Source organism: Brachycentrus maculatus, unplaced genomic scaffold (assembly GCF_059751285.1).
Source record: "Brachycentrus maculatus isolate JH-2025_06_01 unplaced genomic scaffold, ASM5975128v1 h1tg000036l, whole genome shotgun sequence".
Taxonomy (NCBI): domain Eukaryota; kingdom Metazoa; phylum Arthropoda; class Insecta; order Trichoptera; family Brachycentridae; genus Brachycentrus; species Brachycentrus maculatus.
In genome coordinates, this window is record NW_028280790.1 from 366,247 (window position 1) to 390,765 (window position 24,519).

General features: G+C 35.7%; 1 protein-coding gene across 4 annotated transcripts in view; it reads right to left on the reverse strand.

Moving 5' to 3' along the window:
* Window positions 1-3,511: 3,511 nt before the first annotated feature.
* Window positions 3,512-24,519, reverse strand: part of Eip63E (cyclin dependent kinase Eip63E) — a 190,530-nt gene continuing 169,522 nt past the window's right edge. For 2 of the 4 annotated variants that reach the window (XM_088274914.1, XM_088274933.1), the window contains exons 5-10: window positions 24,316-24,407; window positions 8,870-9,044; window positions 7,290-7,551; window positions 6,748-6,887; window positions 5,899-6,151; window positions 3,869-4,524 (exon numbers count right to left, since the gene is read on the reverse strand). In XM_088274914.1, coding sequence (XP_088131040.1) covers window positions 4,460-4,524; window positions 5,899-6,151; window positions 6,748-6,887; window positions 7,290-7,551; window positions 8,870-9,044; window positions 24,316-24,407 — 987 coding nt within the window. In that variant the 3' untranslated portion in view covers window positions 3,869-4,459. Of the gene's footprint in view, window positions 4,528-5,898; window positions 6,152-6,747; window positions 6,888-7,289; window positions 7,552-8,869; window positions 9,045-24,315; window positions 24,408-24,519 lie in introns of all 4 variants that reach the window. The other 2 variants (XM_088274906.1, XM_088274923.1) reach the window with 2 other exon arrangements.

A 24,519-nucleotide genomic window follows, 5' to 3' on the forward strand; every position in this document is an offset into this window, starting at 1 on the left:
TCAATATTCACTGCTCAATCTTTCTATGCTCTCAGTTTTGTTCTTTCGGCACATATTTACCATTGAAGATAGACACATTATCGATAATACAAGTATATTGCACAAATTCATTTTTCGCATATGACTTCAGATACATTTCAGTAATGAAGCTTGCTTTTGAAAAATCATTTAAAAATACATTCACTCTCCAAATATAGTAATATACCGTTGTCATAAGATGGGTTTACATTTTCTTTTTATAAAACCCAAAATGAGCGGGGAGTTATATACGTTAGAAATTATATAATAAGATTAAACTAAAAAGAATAATATATTCTACGACACAAATCATATGAATTTATATTCACAAAATGAATATGGCAAAATAAGACTAAATCGCTCCATCAAATACTATACATAACATTATGTATAACAAATGGGATAAAATTGCATTATTACGTAAATTGTTTTAGTGAACATATTCCCAAATTAAATTAAGAAGACAATAATTTTGATTTAGCATTATAAGTAATATCCAAACAGAAGGTAGCTTCTATAAATACATGTATTGGAAATAGTACACTCATTTCTAGAAGTTATCTAATTAAATGAAAAAAATTGAATATCTAAATTACCACATTACTTTTTTACACAGATAATCAGGCTAGCGATCGTGAAATATTGTGTCTAATTATTCAATCTGCCTCTATAAGTTATATATTGAGCACCATGGAAGGAATTAAGTGCGTTAAACCTGCAAGGATACCATTCCTTCATTAGACTTTCAATAAGCTTTTCTATCAAATCCAAAATACAAAACTACAACTGAATCTGCCTACAACACGCTAGAATTAAATACATACTAACACAATTGGCATCGATGGTTGTGATTTTTTAATTTAATTTCTTCATCAATTCATATCACACGCTTTGTATCACATTTTACGATGAACCGAGACCAATTTGTTATAAGTCTTTATTTATAGGGTCGACGAGGAGATTGAGACTATTTGCACAATTTTAGTTGAATGATCACTAGTTCGGAGAACAAGAGAAACAGCATTCCCGTACATTCACAAATTTAAAATTCTACACGTATACACGGTTTCTAGACCAGAATAAATATACAATGCAGCATTTCCACTACGCTATAAAATATGTTAAGAAATATTTGTTGACAGGATTCGTTGACATTATAACTGCATTGTCTACAGAACAAATTCATCGAACATTGCAAAACAACATGGGAATAATGTAAAAAGCATATTATTATAGTGTGCTAATAATTATGCGCAAATGCAAACTTGAGAGTTGTCTTTCTGGAATAAAGTAGGTACTAAATACTTTACTTGAATTTATTTTGTACTTAATTTTTGAAAAGCGATATTTGAATTAAAAATAGAGGATTGCATGTAAAACTTAATTCATTACTAATTTATTTATATGCAAAGTAAATAAAAGTCACGTGGGTTACGTTGTTTCTTTTATTTAAATTGTATTCAGGTCAGTTAGGTGAATTCTTACTTACACATAGTCTCGAAATACAAATACCATACCACATTACAATATCGACAGCTCCAAAATATCTTAAATTTAACGGACGGCTGACTAAGGATATGAGACATTAGTGCATATATACAAATTATGCATCGGATTAATTCTGTATAAGAATTGGATAAAAATACTGTAGTAATGTAAACGGAAATGTGAAATTAAATAGATGTATGTCATAAAATGCACAATTCAAAGGGAAGGAAATTTGTTATTGGTGTCTTCAATTTCAAACAAGATTAGCTTAGCTTTGGATAAACTATACAAGATACATATTAAAAAACATAGCTTCTTATTATTTTTGGTTATAAATAACACAATACATATTATGACCATTCTAATTACAAAATTCTTCAATAATATACATTTTTATTTTCTTAAGATTTCACGATATTCGAAATCTTTTAAACCAGTAATACAAAATACACATGGGTACAATTCATTTACTCAACAACCCAAACAATTCCAAAATTTAGTACATCCGAAATTGTATGTTTCAACTGCGCTAAATTTTGCAAAAAAAACTTGGATTTTTTGCTAGTGGTCATTCCACACTATAGAATTCATTGCCCTAACAGGAATATTAAGAGGACCTACTTTAAAACCAATTGAAATATGCAAAAAAGCAGAGATATCCATAAGTTTAAAATGATTGGTGCAAAGGTTTCTTTTATTATAATTGTGATTTAGATATAACTTTAGGCTGTCCAAAATAAATATGTATACTTTTATATAAAAAGGTAATTTATATTTTATTTTGAAATGTAATGATTGCCATTTTACATACAAATATATTATTTAAACTTATTTTGTAATTAAAATGTGCTTTTTAATTAATTATCTCTTTTTTATATTAGGTATGCTCTCGTTTAAATTAAAGCTTATGAGAGTATAAATCATTGGTCAATGTGGTAAATGACTTTTCTCTTTATATAACCACAAAATATAATATTGATTACCAGCAACAATACACGTATGGCATAAAACCATATTGAATTAAATAGAAAATTCTAGCTCACTTCTGTAACCCAACTCAGAATCGAATTATTATGACTAGCATTAACCGGATCCACGCGGCTCGCATAACCGTTTGTGTTTTTACAGGACATGCCCCATACGCGGCTGACATAAGCGTTTGTGTTTTCACTTTGCTCCAAGTTTCGAACCTCAGTTCAACTTGGAGGGATTTTTTCATGGTGTGGAACTTTGGATAAAATAATACGTCAATCCTCGGCCTTATGACATCTGTTGAAATATCTGACTAATAATTTGTAATATCACAAGGATAAATAAAACAACAGATCCCTGATTTTTCTTGCGGTCGGTAATTAGTCCGCGCCATAATCATGCCCTATATCTGTCTCACTCTCGACGCTACGCATCGCCAGTGGGTAAGAGTGACACACGATGCGTGCTTTGATTTATTTATGTTACGATCTAATTTGTTTATATTACGATATATTTCAAGAATAATGTGACACACGTGTATTATAGAGTACCAAAAAGGCACAATGAATCCCATTGAACGTTTTTGTTTAGGAAAATAAATCGTTTCATAACTAAATACATGATAAAAGTAATAATTTAAAAAACGGCAAAATACAGCCGCGCACGAGCGTCTCTTAGGAACAAAGTTAACGCGTTTAAAAGGTTAAAGGTGTTATTTGCTTAGAAGTGAATCGGTAAGAATGTAAGAATACAGAATTACATAAGCACAAACTACTAAAGCAAATGGTAAATATGCCAACTGCTAATGCACAATCATGAAATAATATTTACTTATTTTGTCCGCCTCTAGTGAAATGGTCAGTACGCTAAGCTACCATACTGGAGGTCCCGGGTTCGATTCCCAGGGGGGGTCAAATAAGTATAAGTGATTTTTCACTATAATATTTATTCCTGGTACCTGAAGCAGAGGGCTGATCACCTTTCCTTAATATGTTTACAATCAAAATAACACTGCGTTTATATGATGCAATACTCTTGGCATCATCGGGTGCGGATGAGGATTTTTAAGATGAATATTTACTTAATGTCGAAACGGTGCATTTCAGTGAAAAAAATCATTTCTAGCTTGCTTCACACTAGACAAATAAATTCAATAGGATTTATAGACAATTGTAGGAATTTTCAGTGGTGGAGTCTTATCTCTATAAATACAGGAAATTTAATATTTTTTTTAAGAACCTACTTCCTGTACTTGAAAAGACAAACCGGATGATCCGCCACTGAATTTACAAATGTATTTGTCAGGTGTTGAGCTATCTATCCCCGATTAACAAACTTTGTGGATGAAAAAAATGATACTCCAAAAAGGGCCTAATAGCTTTAGTTATACCTTTTTGTTTTTTTTTTAATTCAATAATTTTCCTAATGCATTTATTTTTCGGCACATTTGTTGTGTTTTTCAGTCTTGAGACAGTAAATACCATTTGCCTTACTAAAAATTTGTTTATTAAGTAGTAGATCAACCACTTTTAATGATAAAAAATAGTTATTTTCCCCAGTAAAATGACACATAAAATCATCAGTTGTAAATGTCAGTGACTATTTTATCTAGAGAATACTAGATAAAACGCCGTAAACAAACATGACACAAAATAATGATCTAAATTAAATTATCATAGTAGTATTGCAATTGACGTGGATTCTAATCGTACATACGGAATAACAATGTCAATGGGTAAGTAAGTATAAAATACATTTGAATAATGCCTAGACAAATGGATCAGTGTCCGATAATGCATTGATTCACTTTGAATTAGTAAATAAATAACCAAATGGCGAAGTTGGTTACGTTATTAGTTTGGTGGTCGGAGGCGAGAGACCTCTCGGAACAGGCAGTGGGATGGGGGGCCGGGTGCCCTCACCAGAGGGCCTCCTGCTGGTGGTATGTGCTGGAACGGGGCACGCCGGGAGACAGCCACCCTCACTTGATCCCCGCGTGGCGATGTTCCGCATGTAGCGTTACACCTTCCACACTGAATATCGACACTTCTGCAACCAATTTTTACCATTATTAGTCATAAATTTTTTAAATATTTTTTATTGGCAAAGCACCCAAAATTTAGTGATACAACTCAAAGGTTAACACATATTTATCGAATTAAACAGGCCACATCATGATTCCCGTATGGATGAAATTTACTACCTTCAAATTGGTGTGGTGCAGATTACACTATTACAATATATGACACAGGGAATACTTCATAAATTCAATTTATCTTTGTATATTTATCCAGACATGGGGGGTTTTTAATGTTAAAGATATAATTTGACACTACTCCTCTACTAAATATCAACAACAATATGCTGGCTGCTCTTAGACAACATTAATTTATTATTAGATTAAAACCAATATTTTTAGCTTTTCCACTTTTTTATTTGACCAGCGACCGGGTTTCGTCGTTACCGACATCATCAGACTGGTCTGATGATGTCGGTAACGACGAAACCCGGTCGCTGGTCAAATAAAAAAGTGGAAAAGCTAAAAATATTGGTTTTAATCTAATAATAAATTAAAAATGCAATTCCATCACGAAGTGTCAGTGGATAATATAAATCTATTAGACAACATTTATCGATGGTGAGATCTGGCTGTGTGATAAATCTGCACTCCTGACCAATGAGAAATCGATGACACCACGAATGACAAAGTATTTTGTAGTACAATTCGAATAAAATTCTCACTGTATCGCCAATAACCTTTTAAGTGCCAGGAGGTATTAGTAAGACTATTCCTGGTAGGCTGTAACATTTTAAGTAGAGATCTAAAAATAATATTGTTTGTTTATATGGTTTCATGGATATTGCGAAGACTTAATATTTACACTGCATGATATTGAATACGTACATATGTGTTCCTATTCAAAATAATACAAAAAAGTGCTTATAAAGGCTATAATAAACAAGCACAAACATGAGCGAGTTTACACGCTCAGCTTGTATGGTCTTCCTGGCAAGCACAGTATTGGAGGCAAAAAAACGGAATTTGTTTAAAAAAAGTCATTAAGGTTTGGATATTACGGAAGCAATAAGGATCTTGTTAAGTCATTAAACTTTGGGTATTACAGTAGGGTATAGAGAAGAGTCCACCTCCATAGTTTAACGGTAAGCACGCTCAGTTACCGTTCTGGAGGTTCAATTTCCAGGGGGGGAGGTAAAATAAATATAAGTGATTTTTCACTCTAATATTTATTCAATATTACCCTGGACTGGTACCTGAAGGGGAGGGCTGATCAACTTTCCTTCATGTGTTATAACACTATGTTTATAAGATGTAGTGCCCTATGCACAATTGGGGTGCGGATAAGGGATTAAAAAAAAATTAAAAATTGAGAAGAGTAGCGAGAATGCATGTCACATTACCGTCGGGCAGGTCGTACAGGCGCGGCGGCAGGCCGGCGAAGTAGGGGTGGTGCAGCGCCTCCTGGGCGGGCAGGCGCGCGCGCGGGTCGGGCTGCAGCAGGCGCGCGGCCAGCGCCTCCGCCTCGCGCGCGTCGTGGAGGCGCGGGAACACCGTGCCCAGGCGGCGCCCGCGGTGCGGAGCGGCACGATGCGCGCGGTAGCCCGGCAGGCGCGACACGCCGCACCAGCTCTCCTCCGTGGGTGTGCCCAGCACCTGCGCATGGTTACATTACACCAACTTAATCATAACCAACAAACGCACTACACTCTATTTGTGAAGGTGATGAGACGTCATCATAAGATATCTCTCATTCAGTGTGGGTGTGTCCAGTTTTTAAAAAAGAAAGATTTAAATTGAAAACAGAGTGTGCAAAAGAACGTATGCAATTGACAAAAATTTATGAGGCAATAGGACATAAAGATCAGATTTAGTGTCATTTTTAGAAAATATGACAAATAAATGAACCTTTGTGACAAATCTTGATTGATATAAGATATTCAATTCATTGTGTCTATTGTATTTTTTTTAAGGATCAACCTTATTCATTTATTATTAACTATATGATCCACTATCATTTTTTAAGACATATAAACTGAACATGCTATAAATCCTTAGTAAAAACTAATTTGCTTAACCTTGTAATAATAAGGCTAATAAATCAAAATAAAAAAACTATATGGCTTGCGCATAATTATTCAATTTTCTGTGTACAAAATATTTAGCAAAATAATTTGATTCGCCATATCCTGCAAGCCATTGGATTAGATTTTAATTTAAATCGATAAAGTGAAGGCGATGGATAAACTCACCTTGAAAATTTTATCTAATTGGTCGTATGTATCTCTCACTCCCGGAAAGGTGGGAACACCAGTTACCATTTCTACAAATATACAGCCAACTCCCCACATGTCTAGGGATGTGGAGTACTCCGTGCTGCCCAGGAGGACATCTAGAAACATAACGGATCATAAATACACATTCGGATACAGTTAAATTATTACAGTAGGGGCATGTTATTTTTCAACCAGTAGACACATTTTGGATGGGTATTTTTTACGCCTACAGACTGCTAGCGACGGGATTTGATAATTATATAGTTTAGACCTTAACAAAGAAATTAGTATAGAATATTCTTATAAAAACAGTGATTAATTGCTTCTTTTCTGCCTTTGAAATCAGGCCAGCGCAGAAGGTAAAAATATACCCTTCCTGTCCTTAAGCATCAATCGACCGAACGGGTAAAAATACCTTTCCCGTCCGAAGTGTGTTAAGTTTGCAAATCGGTATTACTTTAATGTGGAATTTGAAGAGGGCTCTCTTGTTGCGTGACCTAATAATATAACATACTGACCTGGAGGCCTATACCACAGGGTGACGACCTCGTGGGAGTAGGTATGGCTGGGCACGCTCTTGGCGCGAGCCAGCCCGAAGTCGGCCAGCTTGAGTTCGCCCGCCGCGCTGATGAGCAGGTTCTGCGGCTTGACGTCGCGATGCAGCACGCGGCGCCGGTGGCAGTACGCGAGCCCGCGGAGCAGCTGGAACAGGAACAGCCGCGTGTTGCGCGCCTCCAGCCCGCCCGGGTGCCGCTCCATGTACTGCGATAGGTCCGTGTCCTGACATCATAAATACGCTATTATTATATTTCATCTAAATTGACAATGATATTTATTCACTTTGTTTGGCATAGAAGCATCCCTCATCTTGTCTGACGTCGGATACAGTCAAGACCATCTGACAAAAATTCACATGAGAAGCTAAAAACATACAAATTTTTGTTACTCTTTGATCCCTCTCTTCTCCGTCTTATTCCTCATTACTGAGGATTGTGACCCTTGTCAAAGCAAAGACTATTCTTCAGTTATCCCATGACTTCACTGCACATAGCGCTCCAACCACCAAGGTGCCTGCTGCTACCTAGACTTGATCGGTCCATCGTGTGGAGATCTTCCTCTCCCTCTCTTCCCCTCCAGGCTATCAAACACAACCAAGTGGTTGTGTTTGGTAGCCTGTTAGCCTGGATAACCTGGATTGACGGTACCAGGCTATCCATATTGCCACGCGCAAGGTGTCCAAAGACCTGAAGAATCGGAATCAGACATTGGCCAGAGTCAAGCCATCCAAGTTATTATTATATTTCATCTAGCATAGAACCATGTATCATCTTGTCTGATGTCGGATGCGGTCAAGCCCAACTGACAAAATTCATATGAGAAGCTAAAAACATAAGTTTTTATTTATCATGATTTCACTATTAACATATGTATGTTTCGTATGCAGATATATTGACATGCCTGATGGATATAGTCAGATCTGCAGAAAATTAATCACTACAACAAGAGAGTATATATGACCTTGTATGAACTGAAATTTTGTATAAAAAGTGAAATGGGTAGCGTGTTTGGCTTCCATGCATGACATCCCGGGTAAGACTCCCTGTGGACTCGAGACATTACATTAACCTTTTAACTGCCATAACTGTGTTAAAATGTCCCACTTTTGTGTGCTCATGATGCTGGAATATAGAACATAGCTATTGACACAAACGGTTTTCCTACTCGTTTTAATAAGTTGTTTATGACGATGGAGACTTGTGAGATAAACAAAATATGACAACTTTTGCTGAAAAATTCATGGTGCATCAAGCACCATCATAATTATATCTACCCGTGATGAACAAAGCAAATAATTTAATAAATATATTGAGAAAAAAAGGTGACATTATGGTGGGATACAGATAATGTAGGCGAAAGGGATCAGAGCGAAGAAAACTCCTGCTATATGGAAAAAAAATTAAGAAAGAATAATAGATAAGAAAAAGAGAATAGCAGCAATGGCTAGGGCACTAGGGATTGCATACCTGTGCTCGTACTAGCTTGTTTAAGCTGTAGGAGTGTAAGAGTTCCGCGAGGGAAATAAAAATATCATACTTACAACAAACTCAAAAACAAATGTGAGTGTCTCTCTGGTGTGGACGATATCGTGCAGTGTTACAATATTGGTGTGCTTCAGTTCCTTGAGTAGTGACGCCTCCCGGATGGCTGTGAAAGGTGCCCCCTCTTCCTCTTGCAGTCGGATCTCCTTCAGGGCAACCACCTGATTCGTCAGGCTGAAAAAAAAACTCTATTTAAAAAATCTATCTTCCCAAGATACACAACATATATTCTTATGGATTGGTTTGCAGCAACAAATAAAACCTTCGCCATTCCGGTATATCATGCGCCACCCTCTTCAGCTCCTCATATGTTGAACAGCCCATATCTTCGTGCAAGTCGCAACGATATTCGTGACGCGGGCGTCCTCTGGCGATAGAAAACCTAATCATATCCCTTTTAAACGATTTTTAAGGCCTAGTATTTGTTAAAATAGCAACCTAACTTTCTTCAAACCCAGGTAACATTTTTGACGTAATTGTTTATTTTAAAGCACCGTTTTTGTATTGAAAGAAAAAGTTTTTCTTCGAAATAAATATGTGGTTTCGAAAAGAAAACAGTTATTGAAAGGTAAGGAGTTAAAAAAAAAAATTCAACATATACTTATATTCTAAAAACAACAAAAAAATCCAATCTAAATTCTAAAAAAAAATGGGCGTGAGCTGACGTCCGGCTCTATGCATTGCCGGAATATAAATTAATTTTATTGTTGCGATTATGACCTTAAAAATCGGTAGAACTTATTGGCGTGGGCGTCCTCTTGCGAAAGGCAACCTAATCATATCCCTTTTAAACGATTTTTAAAAAATCGGGAAAACTTTTTCGGCTTGGGCTCTGGCGAAAGGCAACCTAATCATATCCCTTGTAAACGATTTTTAAAAAATCGGGAGAACTTTTTCATGCGTCTCTATTTAAAGCTTACTTTATATTTTATTAAAATTAAACACTTGAATATACCACTTTAATGAATTTTATTTTTATTTACGACTAGTTTCGAAAACGACAGATGTTTTCATCTTCTGGTACAAATTAAAACTAACGAACAAAAATATATTTAGGTGTATATATAGGTTAATAAATATAGGGAGGGGGGTTAAGGAACAAGATTTTTTGTAAAAGGAAACATTGATAATAATGGTGACGTATTTTGAAACAGTATATTATTAATTAATGTTTTATCTGAATTTAATTTGTTATATGTTTCTAAATTTTCTAAATTATTCATGACTTGACCTTTATTTGTAACAGAGTGTTATAATGTGTATGAGAGTCAAATGAGTGGTTAGTTTCCATGATATGATTTGCAAATTCCGAAAAATAATTACTTGTTAGTCCACGGCGATGTTCTCTTATTCTAATTCTTAGACTTCTCGCAGTTTGGCCAATATATTTTTTATCGCAGTCACCGCAAGAAATTTCATAAATACCGCTTCTATCATATATATCATATATATTTTATCATATATTTACTTTATATTCACTAGAAAAGATGCTCTAAAGAAAACGGCAGAGAATCACCGCGATAAAGTACGCGATTCCCGGGCATTTTACAACATAATGAAAATATTTGCATTCACGTACAGAAAGTTTCACGTTTCGGGGACGGGTACTGCATGCCGAGTAACAATGAGAACTTCCGTCCGGGCGGGAGTGCGGGAGAAAAAAGCTCCGCAACTTTAGTGCGGTCGCAGTAAAGCGACGGACACAATGGCGGGACTGAATTATCCGCGCACACTAGCTTTTTCTTACGAGTGTTTTAATTTGGAATAAATTTACAACACGACTCGAGTGTAATCCACTCGGGTAATTAGCTCGCGGTATAATGTAGCAAGCTCTTACAGTCTTAAAATTATTATTGTTTACAGACTTTTATGTAATATTTACATTTTTCAAATCGATCCAACAACCGTTGTGAACTCAAAATAAATATGGGTGATTTTCACTCTCAAATTTATTTAATATCACCCTGGACTGCTACAAGAAGCGCAGGGCTGATCACCTTGCCTTCATGCAACTAACGATCAAGGTAACACTGCGTCACTACGATGCAGTGCCCTATGCGCCATTAGGTGCGTATAAGGGTTAAAAGAAAAAAATAGCTAAAGACTGGTGAAGAATTCAGAAATAAAATATGTACCATAAATAAAGAGGTAGGTAGTTTTGGAATAGAGTCCGACTAATGATGTCATTTTCTGCACTCCTCGCGATTATCGCGTCAAATTCGCGTTCCTTTGTCGGCTGTGGAGAAAAATGTGCAAATCGTGTCACACGCAGGGCGTCGTGTCTCCCTTCGAGGGAGAATCGGGGTTAATGTGTCCTCGGGGGGGGGGGGGGGATGGGTAAACCCCCCCCTGATAATGATGCTAGTATCCATAGTCCGCACTATCGGCTGGAGTGGACACAATACGGGGCTTCGTAATTCCCCCGCAGTGAAACAGTACAAGGGCTTCCGGGTTAGGCAGGTTTAAGCGAACACAAACAAAATAGCGCACATTTCAAACAATATGGCTATAAACTCATAATAATTATAGTCAAATGGAAAACAACATTATCATACCGCCCAATATAATGATGGAAATACACTTTTTTTACGGAGCAAAAATCCTAAAACTGTGAAACAACTTTTTAATGCAACGTGTGATGCCGAATACTATACGTACATTGCCATAAAAATCTCAATGTATAAAAAATTCTCAATAAAATGTATTCTTCTTCAAACCCTTATCTACACTCGAAGGGCACTGCATCATATAAACGTAGTGTTATCTTGATCGTTAATAGATGAAGGAAAGGTGATCAGCCCTTCAGACTTCAGATACCAGTCCAGGGTAATATTGAATAAATATTAGAGTGAAAAAAACATTTATATTTATTTGTACCATATCGATATATCGTTTCCTCAAGGGTCTCGTAGATACAAAGTAGCGTAAAACTTACACAACGTTGTATGAGTGCGGATATGTAACACCTAATACCCTAGAAATTGCTACTGTTATCCTTTTCCTGACAAATTACTATTATATCTCCATTTTCTTTTCCATGTAGCAATAATGTCCTTCAATCTGCATCTTATTATAAATACTATTTCTAGATCCGAGAATCTGGAGCGCAGGACTGATCACTCGCCTTCATATGATCAACGAACAGGTTAACACCGTATATAACCTATTCGGCGCCCAATGCACCATTGGGTAAAGTTAAAGGGAAGAACAGATTTCTTTTAATTAAGATCGCTGTTGGCCGTCTTTGTACCTAAATCAAATATAGAAACGGAAATGAGAGAAATGTTTAAAGATCTAAAAAACAAAATGTTCTTTGAAAATGTTAGACTTGTTTGCGCTTTCCGTAACGTAAGTTAAAAAGTTTAATTAAGTCAGGACGAGATTAAAGCGGGCCAGATGGAACATGGGATATTCGATTTAACGCGACTAAACGAAGGCCTTTTTAAGAAGATTACAGCGAATAATGTGAAAAGGGGATCAAGCCTTTCCCAAAATCACTTTGGAAGGGAAAATATATAGGTAGGTATAGAAACTAGTAGAGATGCGGAAAAAGCGTTCCAAGTCTTCCGGAGTAGTGAGACGTACCGCGTACCGTAGCGGGACGTTACATTAACACGTTGGGTGCGATATACGCGCCAGGCGCGCACATCTAACATTTTCTCGGTGCGGAATACGCGCCAGGCACGTATGGCTGAAAATCAGTCAAATGGCTTAAAAATATCATAACGTTATTGAAAGTTTACCCTTATTGTCTCAAGACAATGGTGTCAACACCATATCTGATGTTAGTGTGTAATGAATAAAATATATAAAAAAAACAACAGCAAACATGTATGAATGTATAATTTACGAGTGTAATCTCAGTTTTAATCCCCTTGACGACTCGTGTTTATATTCGCTTGCCCCAAAGCGAGTATAAACATGAACCGTGCGTAAATGCTACACACAAAGGAAACAGTGTGTGCAAGTAAATCTATCTTAAAAAATCATATTACTTCATATTTTTAATATACACACATATTTTTAGCGTTTTAAGCATTGATATTTTGTCAGCATCTCGTGATTGTTCGCGATATATTGAACGCAGTGAATGTGTTAAATAAAGCTCGGTACCGAGTGAGGCCGAGAAGTAGAGAGTCGGGACCGGGAGTAATGGCTGTCGAGAAGAGCGTAGCGGATAGCGGCGACCTGATTGGCAATACAAGAGCCTGCACTCCGCTCTAACATGATTACTTCAGCGCAGGATGTTTAGACAAACTAACTCACGTGTAAAGTACACACAACGGGAAGCAAAGTGATTGTAATTTCATCACTTAGATACAACTACAGCTTGCAGTTAGCACTGTAGTCAGTGGCAGCTCGCTAATTCGACCGTAGTGGGTAGTTCGGATTAGGAATTGTTCGGATTACTGAGTGTTTTAAGAAAAATGAGAGAAAAAGGAAATTTCTGTCTATGAAATGCTATTTATTTTACATTTTCATTTAGGTACTGAATGAATCATTTATAAATTCAACATTTTTATTTTACATATTATTTTTTGACACCTCATCAAAAATGAAGAAGAATATGGAAATCTGGGCATTTATGGGGCTGACAACCGTCATAGGCTGGTTTAAGTGATCACTTTACACACGTGTAACATTCACCAATTCTACCCATTATTGACAACCACACTACTCAAATTCTTGAAAGTTCTACATATATAAACCAATTTTGAAACATTGTTCTTGGATCACTAGAACTTCACTAGAGACATCTATTGGTGAGATGAAAAGAAGCTTTTTATTGAGCAGAAACTCTTATATTAGTATGTGAGGTCCAACCGTAAATGCCCAGACTTCCATATTCTTCTTCATCTTTGATGAGATCTCAAAAAATAATATGAAAAATAACTCCTATAATTGGAGATAATCCAGATATGTGAACAAGTATTTGGACACACTCAAAATGTTGTAATTTTTTATTTTAGCTTGAAAAAATCCTAACCTAACCTAACCTAACCTAACCGATGTTCAAGGGCTAAATCACGAATTTGTCTAAAAACCATAAAGTCCTCGGTGTTCTGGATGACTTCTTCAGCCCAGGTGAAGGGTTTCAGAACGTGGAACTTTTGAAACTGGCATCAGCTGCTCGCCGTCATCAGATTTCCTTCTCGTGATTTTCACATGTTACATCACGTATGACGTCCTCGTCACTCAAAACGTCTTGATTCTGGGGTTCCTCATCGCAGCCACCTGATGCCCAAATTTGACGCGGAATCGTGTACGAAATCGGATTACGGATTAGGAAGCTGGTACTGTGTATCTGTATTAATAATATGTACTTGCTAGTGTACTATATATATGTGTCGCCTATTTTCAAAATCCGCCAAATCCATGTAAGTCGATTTTACAAAAAATGCAAATCCTCCGGGTAACATTAATGTTTCAAAGATTTGTCTATCATAAGATAAAATATTATGAAATAGAGAATTTTCCCATTTATTTTTTATTTTTTCAGTATTTAAAAAAAAAACACGAGACAAAAACCGATAATGACGTCATCTTAATTTTTGACTTATCCCCGCTCTCTGATTGGCCGATATGGGTCAGAATGCAAGTTTCATGAATATAGCGGAGTTTGAAATATAACGCTGTTTTTAAGTATTTTTAGCAGGGGTTTCCAGTATTTCAGTATTTTAAACAATAAAACCCACAATTGGCATTTCGATAGAGTATTTATTTTTAAATATTATAAAATTGGATCCGGCGGATTTTGAAAGTAGGCGACACATATACATGCATATAAGTATGTACCTTCGGCACGTTTCGCTGAAAACACTTGTAGGGCTTACGCGATTAGTGCTTTAATCGAGAACTTCATTTCGATACAATTTAACAACTGGCAATTAACAAAACTTCTACCTCTGAGATGAATTGGCACATAAAGTTAATTTAATTGGTTTGAAATAATTGTAGAACTTAGTACTAAAAAGCATCAAAATAATGGCCATTAAAAACGTAAACGAATAATTAATATATTATCATTATGTACAGTAAAAAGTCATTAATGCTTATCGTCTTTGGGCACTCTTCGTAAACTACCAGGTAAAACAACGTAGACAGATTTTTACAGACTGTGTTCACTCGGATCTCGTAAATATACCGAATCGAATCGAGATTCTTTAGACTGTGGAAACGTTCTCAAGGAACGCGTCTTTGGCAGAGAAGACATTTTCTACATTCCATTTGAAGGGTTTAGCTTAAGCTCTCATCTATTCCTCCAATACACATGAATCCTTTTTACACTAGACATGAGATCATTGACGTCCATAAGAAATGCAATATATTATTGAATGTAAAGGTTTTGGAAGTTATCTACGTCGAAATGAAGTAAATTGGTATGTTGACGTGGATCAATAACGTGTGTTGTAAAATAAATATGTACCAATTTAAAGCAAACATCGAAATCTCCACCCACAAGACACGACTTGCGACGTAGGAGTACCCACTCAAATGGAAAATGTTGTTGAAGTTCTTGCCTGATATTGGTTTATGTGAATTTTAATTGCGTTTTTTTTTGGTTCATATAAATTCTCGGTTCATCCCGCCTCGTGAAATAATGAAAATACCCGCGGAGGTAAATCGACCTCAAATCGACAGGGGGAAGAAAAATGTTGCCACTTAATAGGAAAACCATTTCCCTCGTTTCATTAGTGAAACGGGCCACGCAATCTACGCAACGTAAATAAAAACCGAGAGGAAAAGTTTGAAGGTGGCGGTGGCGCTGACGAGGGAGGCATTGCGGCACTAAATCACCTCTGGCTATCGAGCCTCCGTGCCTTAACAATGAATCGATATCTTGTCGTCTAATTGCAGACTCCGATTCAATTACAAACTAGCTTAATGTGAAAAAACTAAAAACCATTAATTAAAAACAATGATTTTTATTTTATTAATTATGCAATTATTGTTCGCCTCCGTAGTGTAATGGTCAGCACGCTCAGCTACCGTACTAGAGGTTCCGGGTGCGATTTCCAGGGGGGGTCAAATATATATATATAAGTGATTTTTTCACTCTTATATTTATTCAATATTACCTTGGACTGGTACCGGAAGCGGTGGGCTGTGATCAGCCAGGTGATCCTTTCCTTCGTGTGTTAACGATCGAGATAACACTGCGTTTAATGATGCAGTGCCCTATGCACCATTGTGGTGCGGATAAAAGTTTGAATGAATGATGAATGAATGATGAATGAATTATGAATGAATTATGCAAAATTACGTTGCGGCAAACGATGGCATCTCACAATTTTTGATAAGTGACAAAACTGAAAACCATTATGAAAACTGAAAACCAGTGCATGTTAGACGTCGGCTCTTAATGCATGTTTGTTCTGCAATCCCTAGTGCATGTTGGTCTTCGGGTCGACCAAAACTGCATGTGTTAAACATTTTGTGTAGTTTTAAGTGTTTAAATAGTGCTATGGTAGTGACGGGTGATATTGTTTGCATGCTGTGATAGTGATTATCCTGACGAAGAGACGGGTACGTCTCGAAACGGGTAGGCATAAAAATCTCGGTGAGTGGTAGGTAATATACTAACATTACTAATATTTTTGAAAAAAAACATAAAAGTGAAAACCATTTATTAAAAAAGCGATGATTTTTATTTTATTTAATAAATTTATAAAATTAAGTCGCGTCAATCGATGGCATCTCACAACTATTGATTATAGGGTATAATGCCTTATCCTATTATATGTTAAATATTTTTTTAATACATTTTAGAATCTAGGAATGTTAGGAAAATTGAACAGTACGAATAATATGACGATATATTTTGAAATAGTGTAAGAAGTCAGAAGAAAAAAGTCTTATAAATACAAACTACGAACAATGGTGACTTCGAATTAATAATGTACGTTAAGCTAGCTTTCCCCACGTGGCTTAGACAAGTCACGGAAATACGTCAATAAAAGCCGAAGGGATATTGACGTCGATTAGTCTGACGGTTCCATTGTGATGTCGAGAGAGGACGGAACAATGGACGAGCCCTTAAACTATTATATGATAGAGGCCGGTGACAGTTATTGAGAAACTTGAAGGTCAAATTCATTCTTCATAGTCACCAGCGGTACGTAAATCCGGAGCGGCTCCGGAATGCTAAGCTCCAAGTGTCCCGGGAGATGTCCCCAGAAGATATTTCAGATGTTTCGAATAGTTCTCTCGCCAATAAACATATTATATTCCACACCGGTCGTCGCTGGCCGTCTATTCCATCTGAACATATTGAAGTCAAAAAGCGTCACACCGAAAATTAATATACTCCTATTTTAATGATATTTATTTCAAGTCTGCGCTATATTAAAAATAATTTGACACGCGTCACTAGCTAACATTTTCTAAATTATATGGTACATGAGAAGTCCACTTGCAAACCGCGTTACAAAAAAGAGTTTTTTAGCCAATGGCGCCAATCGGTCAATAAAGTAAAACTAGTATTTTCTCGTCATACCTATCCATAATAAGAAATTCACGATACATAGGGCACTGCAGTTAAACAATGATATTAAATTTAATTTACACGTCTTTTAAGAAAATTAGTTACTCCGCATACCAGGTCATATGATGCGCGTTTTATTTATAATTCTCTACTCCTCCTTGCCATTTAGTAGAAAAGAATTTGGGGTGTAAATATTTATTGAAATTTAAAAAACTGAATCATAATTCACGGAAAACTCGCAAAAACTATTGTTCGTAAAAAAGTCCTTAGTCTATTTTCAGCACTTCGTTTAACCGGACAATAAATAATTGGAGCTGATTTCACTTAATCGTTAAGTCGTGTATATTCTAGGAATATCACCACGGCTTTAATTTATCATCAGTCTAATATTCATGAGCGGTAAATCAGTTTTCATTTCCCACAGCCAGTAGGTACGTGCTGCCCTGGGTGTACTCTCTGCTCTGCGCTATGTTGGCAAATACCTACCCATTTCCCGGAGTTTCCCCGATATGAAAATGGAGAGAGCGAATCTGGGATAAATGAACGATTTGTAAGGAACTTGTAACGTGCTAACAGTAAACGTTATATACAATTGGATTAGAATGCTATGAAGGTAACTCTCATAATGGAATTGGATAATTATTATAAATAATAACGATAAAAGTATTGTTACTTTTGTGGTATGGTAATATAACACTCTCCTTATCATACAAGGTTCACTTTGTGTAATACCACTTTAAAAGTAGTATTACACAAAGTGAACGTTGAATGAATGATAAGGAGTATTTTAATAACAGTATTCATCATAATAATATCTAATCATTCCCCGGGCCCAATGCTGCAAACGAACAAAATCTTTTTAACGCGGTGTTATCCTGGTCGTTAATTACATGAAGGTAAGGTGGTCAGTCTATTGATTATTAGCTATTAAGGATCAGGGTATTTATATACGGTAATATTAAATAAATGATATTCTGGGTTGAAACTGAGAGGGATTCATTGGCCGATTCATAAAGGAACAAACTTGAGGTTTTACGAGCAATAGCGAAAATAGTAATTCGGCTAAGAAATGTTTCGTATTGTGAGTCATTTCACAAGACTATTTAAATGCGTTACTCTAACATACGATAGGAAAAACGAAAGAGGCAAATCATAATTTAAGAAAAGTTGTATGTAGAATTTGCATATTGAATTAATGTGAAAAGTTTACGATGTAATTTATTAGACTATTATAACATAATACGAAACCCTCCATATAACCCGAAAAGATACGGGGTTTGCGTAAGAGTAAATTGCTTATAACATCCCTTTTCCATCTTTTATGGACCACCGAAGAGACTTTAGGGCAGTAGGAACAAAGAGTCGGTATAGCCGGCGGAATACTGCATGTATTGTAGCCTCTCCCGATAACAGAAGCGATACTCTTGTACGATTAAGGTCCAGTAATAATTTATCCACCACGCCTCGCCTACAGAGCCCTTACTTTAATGGACCCGAATGAACGTTATCTTTAACATGTCGATTTAGTATGAACTAGAAAAACGTTAAGAAAAACGCAATAACAGGATGTTATAGTTATAAATCAAGAATGTAAATAAGAGTATAAAAATAAATTTCTGCTAGGATATTTTACTGATACTATGGAACCCCTAGTATCCGGAATAATTTGGAATTAATACAGTTCGGATAGCGCAAAATCCATATAATCTAAAAGATAAAAATATACATTGTAAACATTTTTCTATTGAAATGTATGTAGCATTGTGTATACATATCTACTATTGTCATTTTCTTGTCTGCGTAATCGCGTATGCTTTTGAGGCTTATGAATCCTGTCTTATAGTCAAATTCTCACTGTCAGAATGTGTACCACCAACCGGACAATAAGGATAATAATAATAAAAAATGGATATACGGGGTCCAGATATTGGAGGATCTACTGTACACTATACCTTATATCTATAAGTATGTAAATACTAAAGTTTTACTAAGAGATATCAATTAAAAATATTAGCAAAAGACATAAGAATATCCGCATTATCGTTCGGAAATAAAAGAATTAACTGAACGTAGGAGTGCGATTTTAATGTGTATCGGGATACATAAAAACGTAGCCATGTTTGATGAAAAGCATTTCTATAGACGAGGATCTATGACAAAAGACACACATACGTTCGAAGCACATTTTAAACAAGATATAGTAGTGTGTACTTTTCCTTCTCATCCATGGCGTCAGTACAAGTGATAATTGTTTATAAGATATATAATTCATTGTATTTATGTACATATGTAGATATTTCATAGGTAGATAGAAGACATATCATTTATAGACATTGTACGAGTATCTATTACAATATCTAATAAATATCTATACAACATCTGTTTTTATTTTTATTACATCATTTTCCTCCCTTCTTCAGGATGTTTATAAAAATGGAGATGCATCAAAGTAAAAAAATACATAGCGTACACGCCAAAGTAAACATTGTGGGAAGATAATAATCGCTGTATATGTGTATGGCGCGTGTAGGGTAGCTACACAATTTGAGGTGCGTTCAAATTATCAACCAAAATGCTTCCACACAAAGCTTTCCCCTCAAGATTAGCATGTCTACACGACCGCAGCAGTACATAACACCATCCATTTTAACTTGTAAGATCCATTAAATTACCGCAGTAACGTGAAACACAACCCCGAACCCGTGAACCGGACTTAGTGTAAAATGCAATAAAGAAATAAGCCTCGCATCCGTATAAAAAGGTGCTATTTTGCGGTCCCCTTACACACTCGCGGGATTAGAAAAAATTGTGTTTTAGACTCGGGGCAAGTCTCTCGTCTTCTCGGGGTTTCTGGCAGAACGTAACTCAGAGTGGCGGAAGGTTAACCGCCGAGGGAAGCGGTTTCGAGTTCAATAAATAACACCCAAAGAAAATTTCAGAATCACGGAGGAGCCCATATTAGCTCACTAAGAAAAACGGCCTACATTGTGAACTAACGCGGTTTCATAACTAAAAGAGGGGTATGGCGAAAAAATATCGTGAGAAAAACAGCGCCACGCTTGTAACGAGGGAGTGATATTAAGCTCCCTTTCTCACATCTGTAAGATGGAGTGCAACAACAATAATTGTCTAAACTAGGAAAACTACAATATCAACGCTGAAAGACGATAAGCTTTGAAAAACAATAACTATAAAAATAAAACTCACTGCATAATTTATTTCACTCAGAATGATAAAAAAACATAATAAAGTGAAGAGAAATTCAAAATTTATATAGATTACACCCGAACTTCATCCGAACCGTCGACGAATTTTGGATAGCTGAAAAGCCACAAATTATCAGATGTAATGTTGCTGACATCGAAGTTTTCTAGCATAGATATATATGCTAACATCAAAGCAACATTACTAATTTTTAATAAAAGTTTAGTTCAAACGGACCTCAGCTTTGCTTTGTTAAAATACGCTTACCATGCGAAGCGAATAATAAATCAGAGGTAGAGGTTAACAGCAGAATCAACGGGGAATAATATTTGAGTTAAGTAGTCCACCTCTAAAATGATACCCCACGGGTAAATTTTGGGTAGCGTAACAAGTTTCCACAAGCTTTCAACGTGTAAGCGGCGCGATATCTCTTCCGGTGTACACACCCTAGTAGGGGAGAGTGCCCATGGATGGGACGTTTTTGATTTTGCCTCTCTAGTTCTTCTCTGTAAAATAAATCACAAAAAGTAAACGTGGTTTCTCTTTATTCAATCCTTTAGCTACAAATATGCCATACTTTGTTTTCTAAAAAAAATAACCTAACTGCCTGAAAAATCGATTTCAAATAATGTCCTAAAATGTCCCATTCATAAACACCCTCCCATGAGAGGGACACCAGTATACCATGAATGGGACATTAATTAAAATGCTAGATTGATGGAATAATTATATTTTAAAACAAAAATCATCTGTAGACACTTTCGTATAATACGTAGACACATGTAAAAGAAATTTTATTAAACATTTTTGAACATTTTTGGCAAATTTTTTTATTTTTTTCATGGGCCACAAAATTTACATTTAAGCCATTGCATAAAATTATATTGATATTCTCCTTCACATATGTGACACTTATTATCCTCCTTTCCTTTTGTTTTTGTCAGTGATACACCTTCTATTTCAACTGATTTATCTGAACTGATCTCTGTCATCACTCATTGAAATATTTTGTTGAAAACTATGTTTTTTTAAAACTCTTTTAGCGTTAAGGCTTATTTTATGGTCTATTCATAGGTTTTCATTTTCCATTCTTCAATAATTGTATTTTCAAAAACTTGTCCTTTTCTGAAGTGTCAGATATTATACTTGATTTTCCCTTACTGATTTATTTCTGTACTGTAGAACATATTCTTCCAGCTGAATTTAAATACGTGGAAAGTATTTCTTCTCGCTTCAGACTAAACTAACTAACTAAAAAAACTAACTTACCATCACGCCGCTTCCCCGCAGGGATAGGTAGAAAGAATATAACGCCACACCACTCTGTCTTTGCAAACATTCTTTTCGCCTCTTCCACGTTCATGCATCTCCTCACTCATACCCGCCGATTGTTACGACTCCTAACCTGACCACTTGCAACTATTTGGCTTACCTGATCGTGCCATGTTTTTCTCAGTTTTCCTCTGCTCCTTTTTTCAATAACATTCGCCTAGTAAATTTGTTTATCCGTTTTATCCTCACTCATTTGTTCTACATGTCCAAACCGTCTCAACACATTTTTCTTAATTTTATCGATTATGCTTATCTCAGCTTTGCATTCCTTCCTTATTTCACTATTCGAACATCTATCATACATCGTTTTGTCGCACATTCTTCTGAGAGATCGCATTTCGACTGCATTCAGTCTGCTTTCATCCTTATTTTGCCAACTCCATGTTTCACTTCCATACATTAGAGTTAGAACCAGGACTCCATTATGCACTGCCAGTTTAGCTTTCGCTGATAGGCTCTTTTATTTCCTATCAGCCTTTACTTGTTTGACATGTCTATAAAGAGAAGATTTTCCTATTGCATATGTCTTTGCAACCGACCTAATATTTTGCTTTTATTTAAAACCTCTTCTACAGCAGCTTCAATTAGAACGTTGGTGATTGATGGTTGGTAAACGATGCCGTGTTTTTGGCATTATAACCTAAAAACAATATAATGTTTACAATGCGTGTAATACAAACGAGTACAAACGATTTTTAATATAAATAAAAAGTATTCGCCATGAATGGGGCAATTTTCCCTTGAGTGGGACCGTCCCATTCATGATCACTGCGCGCGTCCCATTCAAGGAAATGCGTGATTTTTAGAAAAATAGATAAATCGATACATTTATTCTTAAGTAAATTTGATGAAACATACTTTATAATATCCTGAGAGAACCAACTTAAATAATTGTATATATCAATTGCAGCACTTATCATAACCTATATGTACAAACAAAATCAAATTGCAATATATAATTTACTTTTTGACGCAAAAAAATTGTAACACGTCTTACTCGCTTCACTGTCAGTCGAGAACTGAGGTTTGAGGATAAATCTGTCTAATATCGTAGCGTTAATGTTGGGTAATTTTTAATTTTTTTTTGTAACAACAGTTTGGGCTGGAGGACGATTGTCCCATTCATCCTCTGTCCCACTCATGGGCACTCTCCCCTACAAAATAGCCACCCTTTGGAACAAAATCCTCTGCTGGAGCTCGAGTAGCCCGGGCCGGGGTTCAGTCTCCATCGCCTAGGGAGGCAGAATGCGAAAACGACTAATTTCATTTAAAACAATACAAGTATTTTATCCCCAGCATATAGTGAGTACAATTTAATCTGTAATTTGGGTTTCTACACCATTAAACCAACAATAATGTGTGCTTAAGTTGAACTTCGACAATTAATAACCAATTATGAGTTGAGCGAAACAAATAATGTTGTAAGGAGTTGTTGATAACATAAATACTTCGTATATAGTTTTATAAGATAAACTTTGCCAATATAAGAGAATATAACATTCATTAAACTTTTATAAGTCACTTAATTCTACAAACAATTTAATTATTGGAGTTTGAAGCTCACTAGAAATGAAATATTTGAAGTTTATGGTTTTTACGTACATTTTTTAAATTACTATTTTTCTAATGTAAAGAGGAAATATAATAGTCCACAAAATACTAGAATATGTGTGACCCACTCGTTTAATCTTAGTTCCAGCCAATCTTTACTAGAAGCGGAGCTCAGCACGCTAGAAAATATTGCACCATTATAATGTACCTAAATTGATTTTATCAAACAATCAAAACTATAAAGCGAAAACGAAATTGAAAATAGCGAGACTCCGTTTACAAAGTATTTGATATTTACTAAAATAGGTTATATTTCATGATCGTTAAATTGAAATCGCGATTTCAAATGAGATAGAGAATTTAATTATTCAGTGGAGTGTGTACTTGGTAAAATTTGATTAAAAGAATTTAGTAATTCGATATTAATCAAAGATAGGCATGAAATGAAGCGAGAAATTGAGAAACAACCTAATTCCATCAGTATTCTCGTTAATTGTACTTCTAATTACGAAACTATTCTTGTTTTTGAGGAATCAGATTATTTCCATTTAATTTATGTATTAAATGTTAAATTAAACAATGATTTTTTAGTCTACTAAGTTGTTATTTTATTGTTTAAAAAACACATAAAAATCAATTTTGTGACAATTGTTTTACCTAGTTATGACATTTTCAAACGAATGTCGAAAGATATTAATTTAATAGACTCAAAAAATCAGTGTTTGATTTAACGTTTAATATATAAATTAAAATTGAGTTCTGAAAATTAAACGACGAAGATTGAATTAATTTCTCGGTCAATTACAAAGTAAGACGAAGCGTTTAAAATTCCCTCTATGTTGCAAAATTGAAATTAATCTCGAGCGCACTTACTTGCTGAATCCTTTGAAGACTGTGGCGTATGAACCCTCTCCGAGCTGCTCCAGCTTGATGTAGGCCTCCGACTTCCCGAACGGAGAGTCTCCCTGCGAACAGAAACAAGGGATAATCAGATTCGAGGTATTTCATCAATAATTCAGCAGGAGGAAAAATTCCGAAGAGCACTCTCCTGTTTTATTGAACTTGGCGTTCGATTGC